The sequence below is a fragment of the Sesamum indicum genome, linkage group LG9 (genome assembly GCF_000512975.1).
Source record: "Sesamum indicum cultivar Zhongzhi No. 13 linkage group LG9, S_indicum_v1.0, whole genome shotgun sequence".
In the NCBI taxonomy this organism is placed as follows: Eukaryota; Viridiplantae; Streptophyta; class Magnoliopsida; order Lamiales; family Pedaliaceae; genus Sesamum; species Sesamum indicum.
Window position 1 is genome coordinate 444,436 of NC_026153.1, and position 9,726 is coordinate 454,161.

The 9,726-nt window shown below is 37.0% G+C and overlaps 2 protein-coding genes across 3 annotated transcripts in view; one reads left to right on the top strand and one right to left on the bottom strand.

Annotated features, from left to right (window-relative positions):
- LOC105169983 (nucleobase-ascorbate transporter 12) overlaps positions 1-6,531 on the bottom strand; it is a 7,063-nt gene extending 532 nt beyond the window's left edge. The window contains exons 1-10 of the mRNA XM_011090546.2: positions 5,681-6,531; positions 5,260-5,357; positions 4,985-5,155; positions 4,156-4,256; positions 2,072-2,207; positions 1,896-1,946; positions 1,519-1,806; positions 672-906; positions 187-473; positions 3-88 (exon numbers count right to left, since the gene is read on the bottom strand). Coding sequence (XP_011088848.1) covers positions 3-88; positions 187-473; positions 672-906; positions 1,519-1,806; positions 1,896-1,946; positions 2,072-2,207; positions 4,156-4,256; positions 4,985-5,155; positions 5,260-5,357; positions 5,681-6,212 — 1,985 coding nt within the window. The 5' untranslated portion in view covers positions 6,213-6,531. The remainder of the gene's footprint in view (positions 1-2; positions 89-186; positions 474-671; positions 907-1,518; positions 1,807-1,895; positions 1,947-2,071; positions 2,208-4,155; positions 4,257-4,984; positions 5,156-5,259; positions 5,358-5,680) is intronic.
- LOC105169984 (probable 2-carboxy-D-arabinitol-1-phosphatase) overlaps positions 9,143-9,726 on the top strand; it is a 4,183-nt gene continuing 3,599 nt past the window's right edge. For both annotated transcript variants that reach the window (XM_011090547.2, XM_011090548.2), the window contains exon 1: positions 9,143-9,555. In XM_011090547.2, coding sequence (XP_011088849.1) covers positions 9,167-9,555 — 389 coding nt within the window. In that variant the 5' untranslated portion in view covers positions 9,143-9,166. The remainder of the gene's footprint in view (positions 9,556-9,726) is intronic.

The window sequence follows — 9,726 nt, forward strand, 5'->3', positions numbered from 1 at the left end:
TGCCAGGTACCGTGTTGTCAAGAATTACAGCAACTAAGAATGCTACCACCATGTGAAGGGACATCAATGTATTCAGAACGTAATTTAGCTGCCATGTCACGAGAGTTAAAGACACATCAGAACAAATACTAAAATATTAGCATGTCCACAAGAAAAAAACAAGGACAAAAAGCAGAAAATTCGTACCCCACTGGATTTGGTGTGAATAGGACCATGAGAAGCAACAATGTATGGCTGGAAGTAACTTGGGACAGACACATTTGAGTTTGGAGATATACCATATTGCTGAAAGTAGGCTGGTATGGACAGAGAAAAGAACATGGACAGGCCGACGATGATAATGTTCCTTGAACTCCCTGCCTCACTGTATCGTAAGTTTGACAAGCCCAATGCTGTAAGCATTGCCCACATAAAGCACAAGAGAGCAGCAACAATTACTTCAGGTATCGATGCGATAAAGCCCCCGACTTTACCTGGTAGCACGATAGAATTAAATAAAGCAACATGCCAATCAAAATTTTCATGGACAGAATTCTGAGTAAAATCTGAAGTTCAAATAGTGTACGCATAAACCAAAAGTCGCTTAGAACATATGTTTGCGCTAAGGATCTGAGTTTTAAGTATCAATGCAATTGCAAAGATTAATTTAATTCACAATATGAATCACATACCTATAAGGGATAGGATGATCATTACACACGCACCCAATTCAACTGCTCTCCGACTCCCCATTTTAGTTACGGCAACGGTGTGGACATTCTCAGTCAAAGTTGTTGAGCCAGTTCCAGTGCCCCAGAGACCAGCCAGAATGCTTGAAAGACCTTCAAGACCAATTCCTCGACTTAAGACACCAGGTGTTGGAGGTCTTGATGCCACCAACAACGATGAAGCATGATATGAACCCACCTAGAAATTAGGGGAAAAAGAAAAAAATAAAGAAAGGGCAGTGAAATTTCCAAAAACCAGATCATGAACGAACACATAATCTAAACCCTAACAACCACATTGTATCTGTTACTTTCCTAGTAACAAGTATAGCTCGATCGCATCACCAGTGGGCAAAATCATAGAAGTTTGGCATAGAAGCACAGGCTTTGTTTGCTTGCATTTTAAAGTTTGTTCTTTATCTTTAAGGAGATGCTTTGAGAAGGATAAAGATAAGTGTTGATTGTATGTGTCTTTGGGAGTTTTTATATGTTTTGTTTTGTTTTTGTATTAGTATAGGATGAATAAAGATAAGAAATGTTAAAATTGTGTATTCTGACAAAACACAAAAAAGATCAGAAATGTCGAACTGTGTATTCTGCCAAAACACAAAATTCGTGATCTTATATACCACCCCTCGAACAGGCAACAAAATGAAACCAAACAAAGCCTAACATTTTCCTAGATATTAGAAAGGTTAATGGGTCGGTACTCTACCCAGAAACGAGACTTAAATAGTGAAGACATGGATATTCAAGAACAACCAAGAACATGCAATAGCAACATAAAAAAGAGAAACAAGTCTGAACTCACCGAATCTACTGACGAGATTATCGACACGACACACATCACGAGTGCCATTTTCCAGTGAAAAACAGGTGTGCCCCATTGCAATGGGTAAGGAAATCTGAACCACGGTGAAGATCTCAATGCATGAGAAGTATCAACACGACAACTCTTCATCCTCGAAACATGCCTTCTGCAATGGTCAGATATTATATTTGAGGCTGGTATATTTGGATCACAACCTTTGTAGCTGTATACTCCGGACTCAGTGAGAAGGAAGGCTGTAGCCCATGTAATAAACAGACTAAGTGGAACCTAGTTTTATACAAGCAGAAATCAGACCCAGATATGCTAAAAAATTGCCGGAAAATATGGGAAACACAGGTGAAAAAACATGAGCTCACCGCGTATATTAGAAATACACGATGACCCAAAACTGATATCTTCCGAAGGTACTGCAAAGAAAGTAATATGTCATAAAAACTGCCACATGATAGAGTTTCGAACCTGTAAGAATAGCAAAACCATTCGTTTCTCGGACCATTCAATAGAGTACTGAGAAATTAGTTGTTGAACTTACAAGGGAAAAAATAACGACTAGTAATATCTGCACCACGCCTATTTCAATGCAGGTGCCAACTCTTGGGAAACCATAGCTGTAGAAAGAAAGCCCAACGGCCGCAATAGTGGGGGACACAACAACTGGATTTATTAACCTGAAAAGTTATAGGTAAATTATTGGGATATGTAGCATTTCAGGGTATTCTCTCCTTGTAGGATTAGTAGGGTATATAAACAAGTAATTAAATAATATACCACATTACCGTAATACCCTTGAGACCATGAAACTTTCCTGTCTTACTTCACTTCTTCCTAGAAAGACAATGATTCCATTGTTCCATTATAATTACATCTTTTGTTCCTTTTAGCTGTGTTCGTAAATCAGAATCCATTCTCCAAAACCATGACATTAATAGGAAATTGAGTCTTTTTTTATCTCACGGGCAGTCCCCTGACCAAGCAAAAAGTTGATAAAGTGACAATCATCCATGTATTAAGATCAGGGTTCAAATATTCCCGGTAAGTCCTACCATTCTTGTTCCATCACAGCTTAGACCTTTTGTTGTATTCACATAGTTTATTTAAGATAGTAGAAGAGTAATTGACCTTTTATAGTGTACACTTAGTAGCACTGACCTCAAGAATTTTACAAGAGCATAACTAAAATGTCAAACCATGATAGCAAAAATGCTTTTCCTATCACAAAGTTTACCTATCTTTATACCTCTTCATTTTGTATATGCGAATGAAAAAGGAATGTTAACTATTTCCCGTTGGCCTACAAACAATAAATAATTGTGATATATGTTTGAATTCCTAATATTTCTGATCTGCAAAGATGAAACAGCCTTGAGCGAATCATATATACTTAGGGCATGTTTACATCAATTGATTGGACTAGATATCACATGCAATACGACCCAATATCTTGTTTCCTTCATCTTGGGCGGCCCAGCATTATATCCAAAGTCCGGGCTGAAGGTGGACTAATGATGGATAAATGTCACGAGGCTCACCTGGCATAAGTTATTCTAGTTGGACCACCTGGTGGGATAAGAGCCAAATTTGCATATTTGCCTATAAAAATTGACAGGAAATTACTTTGGTTGAATTTTGCTTAAGGGCAAAAAAGGAGCTTGATATTGTTCTCCTAATTTTTATCCATCAAGGTACATGAATTATTACAAATCACTCATTTTAATATATCCAAGTAAACATATTATACATATCCTAAGCAGTCCAATCTCACATTTGATCACACAATTATCAATCACCCATTTATCCCAATCAGTAAAGCAAAACAGGCCTTCTGTTCTTGCAACAACAGCATAGCATTGATACGACAAACTAAAGTAGCAAGATTAGCCAAGGACTAGTTTTGGTTCAACTTCCTTAAAGCATCAAGCTATGTCTCTATTACTTTTCTCTGCCACTTATCTAAAACCTGTTAACTACATCACCAGTTTGATTCGTTGGTTGATAGATTGCACTATAACTTGTAATTACTGCCGTACTAACTTTTCCACTCAAGAGAGAGAGGATAAAGAAAGCATTTAGAAAGGTCACTTGCCTCCGATTTTTCAATTATGTGGCATATTAGAGTAAAAGGACCTTACAGACCTATATCTTTTCTAAGTAAAAGCCTCAGTTATTTTACCAAAAAAGACTTCCCTAGCAGGTTTTCACAATAGATTTTGCTTAAATTTGTACCTTTCATATTAATATCCCACGTAGAGTTAATTGCAAATATTTCCTGTTTGTTTGCATATTTCTTCTCTTGGGCAGAAAACAAAAGAGATGTAGCTAATAAAACCGTGAATCTTGTTCAATCCAGAAATTATAGGATTTTATAGATATGACTGTGTTAATTGAACATGTGAAGTTCTTTATTGCATGCTGAGTTTGAAAATATTATAACAAGGATAGACCCTAAAGACAAGAAGCAAGTGAAAATGGGAACTTGATTAATTTTCAACAGTATGCTCTGAATAACAAAATATAATGTCCAACATGTTCAGCTCTAAACAAAGTCCATATGCAGAAAAAGAGCAGCAGCATATGAGATAAGAGATTTCACGGATAGTTGAGGTAAGAAACTCATACCTCACTAGTATTGTCATCAAACCGCTGTATCCCAAGAATGCTTGAAAAGCTGAACCAATTATAATAGCCCCCTGTAGCTCTTTCATTATGTGCTTGAAATTCTGCCATTTGGGAACACTCTTATTTTATAAGAAAGTACAGTACAAAGCAACAGGTAATTGAAATTATTTGCAGGATACAATGAGGAAACTGCTAACAAAGTATCTTAGCACTTATAAAATGTGGAGTCAAATTTCTTGCAGAATAATTTAAATATATGACATTTCATTGGACAAACAAGACTTAGTTCTCTGTTATCTTGGAAAAATCATCAGAATAATACTTGTTCCATGCTTGCTTCCAGAATCTTAGCTTTTGGATCATGAGCTAACATACTTTAGTTTCATGGACATCAGATTAACATGTTTCCTTTCCAAATTGATAACCACTATGTTGTATCAAACACTCAAAGCTGGCATCTCTAGCAGAACAAAATGATATACAATCTGTTGAATCTTAAGTAAGATACTCTTTTAGGCTCTTCTCTTCTATAAATACTTGCAGAAATGGCTCCCTCCAAATTACCAGCATGCCACATAAACATCATTCAAACCTAGGAGATGCACCACATGATAACATTTTACTTCTGAGAGGACTATGTTAAGAGTGAATATAGTAAACAAAGCCACCTGCTTCATGAGAAGCTCCATCTAAGTATATCGTCAGTGCTCAAGAGGAGAAATTCAGGAAATTTTGGACAATGACAGTCTCTTCCACATATATAAGCAAAATGGTGTTGGGGGGAGGGGGGAGGAGCTTGAGAAAACAGCAACCAGCTCGAGATACATACATTTCCATTAAGACCCAAAAATTCAGGAGAGTTGATAATTGCAAGTGCAGGAGCAAGATAGACAAATGAAGGACCCTGTATCAAGGGCAATCTCGATCCAAATGATGTGTGCAAAAGCGTTGTCACTCCAGACATGAATAGCACAGTGGAAACTACATCTGCTGTATCTTCCTACAAAATGACTAGGATTAGTTCAACTTATCTGATACAAATAATTCAACACAAGAAAATAACTTTTCACAAAATCAAAAGAGAAATGAATTACAAGTGCTCACATAGTTGCCACCCATTGCTGGAACTATCACAAGGGGAATCAGTATGACCGAACCCAGCATAGAAAGAAAATGTTGAAATCCATAGAGACCAATGGGAACTGACATAATAACAAGAAGCGGCAAATGTTAATTTTAACAGACTCCAAACATTCTTCAGAAATAATCATTACTATTACATAAGCATCAGTAATGGCAAGGCTATACAAACAAATGATAATAGGCTTCAAAGTTGCAAGTTTTCAACTCTAATTCCAGCAGTGACTTGGGTTATAGATTGCAACCCTTTTTCAACCACAATTTAAAAACAAAACTGATTAAGGAATTGATTCTCTTGATATTGATGTTGCATCAGCTGAATCTTGAATACGCTACCAAGCACCCTAACTCAGTGCAAAAATAATCACAAAAGTAAAAAGCTCACCAAGGCCTGGAGTATCTCTAAGCTCATACTTCATATGCGAATGCCTGGCTACAAACCCATCGTCATCCATCACCGATTGTGGCAGCATATCCACCGCTGCTGCCTCCTCATTCCTCGCCACCCTTCTACTCCCCTCCCCTGCCGCTGGCTGCCCATTCGCTGCCAAATTCTTACCCCCATCGGAGTCTCTCCGTTTCTTAACTGGCGTCGTAAGCTCCTTCTCCTTATCCCTCTCTTTCTCCCTATCCCTCGCAGCCACGGCCTCATCGTTGGAAGTAGGGCTGGGCCTCGGGCGCCCGGCTTCAAGGTCCAGGTTAGCATCTAGCTGTCTGGGCTTAGCCTGTGCCTGTGGCGGCTGCTGCGGCGGCGGTAAAGAGGTAATTTGACCGGAGTCACTGGCATTGGTCTCGCCCGAGAATTTAGGGCGGAAACCGGTGCGTTTAGCCCACGAAGACGGCGGCATTGCGGCTGATTCCGGTGCAGGTGGCCATGGCCCGGGTCGGGGCTTCTTACTAGGGTCGGAGCTCGCCATTTACTCAAAGCTCCCACACTAAAAATGCACAGCTGCAGCCATTAACTACCAAAACAAGCAAATAAACACAAAAAACAGAGGAGCACGAACTCGAAATGGAATGCGGGGGCAGATCTGAGGCGAATGTTAGGGTTTTAAGAGTTTAGAGAGGGAGAGAGAAAGTGGGGGGAGGGGGAAGAGATCCGTAAGCTGGTAGTGTAGTGTGTGTGGGAGTGAGTGAGAGAGTAATGAGAGGTGGAGTTAGTGTTTCTGCGTGTGTGAGAGAGAGGGGGGGGCGGTTAGGACAAAAGAGAGACAACTAAGGGGAAGAAAAGCAGTGTTAAGAGACTGGCAACCGCGTTTTTACATCTCTCTTTCTCTCTCTTGTAATAACATTATTATGTCATTATCTCACACCAAAAAATTTCTCTCACTTGATTTTTGTCACTTTATCCGGAAAAGAAAATAAAAAGAAGGAGAAAAATATTTATTACTTTTCCCAATTGATTTTTTAAGAGATAATTATACTCTCTTTCTCTGAAGTGATGTAATTAGCACATAAATTCTCTATAAATTATATTTAATATCTCTAATATTTATTTTCGTTTAATAAATAATTTTTTTGACTTATAATAGGTCAAATAAATTTTTTTGTGATCAAATTATCCACATACGTCTTTACGCGTTAACGCAAGTGAGCAAGTATATTCTCATCGTTATAAGAGCAGCTCAATCCAAAAAAGAATATTCAATCTGTAATAAGTCAGTATTCAATCAATCGAGGGTAAAAATCTGCATTCAATTTTTTTATTAATATCAGCAAATTCAATAATATGAAGTGATTTGTTAGACATAAACAAATATCATGGATGTTAAATGTGTAAGGTCACAAATCACAAATAATTTTATGCGTAATTACATTAAACATCATGGCAGTACAGTATAATTGCCCCTTTCTTTTATTACTCCTCTTTCATCATGGAGTCCAGATATTGTAATTGAAAATAATTTTATTTAGAAAAAAAAAAGGGACCAATCAGCGTTTCAAGGAGTGTAAAATCTTTTCTTGTCTTGTTCTTATTAGCAATTTATGGCTATTAAAAGTTTATATTGAGTGCATTGTTAGATTGCTTATGGACTTATTATCATCTTGATTGATTTTTTTACTGAAAATTGCTATATATTTTATATTACTCGCACTTAAAAATAAAAATAAATATACCATAAAGTTTGGATATTGGAAGAGCTAAGAAAATTATTTTAATTCACTACAATTTTATTTGGATTATTTTGAGTTGTGATTATGAATTGTAAAATTTTTAATTATAATAAATTTAAATATTAAAGTGATTTATAAGAGAAAAGAAGTAGAAATTAATATTGTGTGGGATGATAGGATTTAAATAGATGTGGAGGTAGTTGGAAATGATTATGAAGCACTAAAGAAAAGGGAATACAATCTAATCAAAATCTATCACATAAATTCTTTAGGTGAACCTCAACCCTACCATTTTCTTTTATTCCTAACCTAAGTACAAGTTTATATATTTCAAATTCAATCATTTTTATATCATAATTCTAACTTGTCATATTTTTGTATTTTAGTTTAACCAACCAAGATTAGAATCGGCATAAAATATTATTGGGTGAAGAATGCGATGAATAATTAAAGTCGTGTTTGGTTTTTATTTTTTTACTTTCTAATTAATAACAGTGAATAAACTATGATATCTCGATACATTGAGTAATATCTTAATTCAATCAATACCCACACGTTCGATGAGATTGGAACATATAATCTTGAATTTGTTCTTGGGAGATCAACCTTAATTAGTCTTAATCATTAAACTAATATATGAGTGGCGGTCATGTTTATGTTAATTAAACATAGTTGTGTGTGTTTACTGCTGCAGTTAGTAGTTTGGGTAGAATGAGATGGGAAGAGTAATGGATGAATCAGCATACAAATTGCTTTCAACTTTGGAGCTTTTGATAGCAAGTGTTATGGGCATGCACGTACGTAGGTACACTAATAATCATCGATCATCCACTTGTATTAATCCACAATACACCTAAATGATCCACACTGTTTACGTATCACCACACATATATGATGATGAGAATTGGGAAGAAGAATTGATGTGTTGGGGCTTAATTTGATGTTCATTCATATATAGCTGGAAATGGGATGGCGAATTAAGCAGAAAGCAACAGGGCTTTTGGCCTTTGTGTGTTGTGTGGGAGTGGGCAGTCATTGTCTCATCATCCAAAGAATAAAAAGAAAACAAGTATAATAATATTGAGAAAAACAGGTTTGTAAGGTCCATTTGGTGATTTGTAGGTTTCAGTTCAATGTTGCGCATCTCAATCTCATCTGCTCTGGATCTTGATGTTGTTTCTAGCACCACTTGGGACCATCCAATTCTCACCACATTCATTTTACTTACTTTATCAATATTATTACACCTATTTTATAATTAGTATTTAATTATATATATATATATATATTCAAATATGTAAGCAAGTCATCATGTTGATTAGGTTATGATGGTCAAAACAGATATTATCTATATAAACGGGTTTTGACAAAAATAAAAACATCATATTATCAAATTACTTGGACTACATTTGGATAAATGAATTCAAATGACTACATATTAAAATAATTTAAAATTTATCAATATTTTCACAAATTCATTCCAAGTTAGTGTTGTAGGATATAAAATAATTTATAATATAGGATTATGCAAATAAATATAAAGAATTTATGATTAAAAGGTTCCAATTCTGTCTACTCTAGTGGGCTGGCAACAAGCCAAAGGCCCAATATTCTTGGTCCAGCCCCAACTATGAAAATCACTCGCCAGGCCGGGGTGATAGGATGGACGTTAACGACCAGAAAAACTGTCATTGTCTTTTAGCGCCAAAATAAAGAGAAATGAAAACCAGATATTTTCATAATCAGAGAACAGAGCATGCTGTCCATTGCGCTAACACCCCACCTTTTTCCCCTCCAAAAAACCGGCAAATTCTTCCACCATCGCCGCCGCCTCCGCCCGGAGGTATACCCCTTTAGAGCTGATGTTGTGAGATCGTCTTCAAGCTTGCAAGAAACCAAGAAACCTCCACCAGTATCATCGGATGAGAGGAGGGAGCTCCTGACGAGCTGGGAAAGTATAGCTCTGCCGCCGGTGAAGGCGGCCAAGAGGGTGGTCCTGGTGAGGCACGGCCAGAGCACGTGGAATGCGGAGGGTCGGATCCAGGGCAGCTCCGATTTCTCGGTGCTCACTCTCAAAGGTGAGTCTCAGGCCGAGACCTCGCGTCAAATGCTTCTTGATGATTCCTTCGATGTCTGCTTCTCCAGGTCTGTTTCTTTCTCCGTCTCCAGGTTTTCTCTTTTGCCCCTTAATTTTGCCTGAGTAATTTAATTTATTCATATTTGCTAAGAAATAATGTAGTGCTTCTTGAACTGATTAGTAGTGGAATTGAGGGGCAGAGACTAACAGTTATACGTTGGTTGTTAGTTGATGACTGA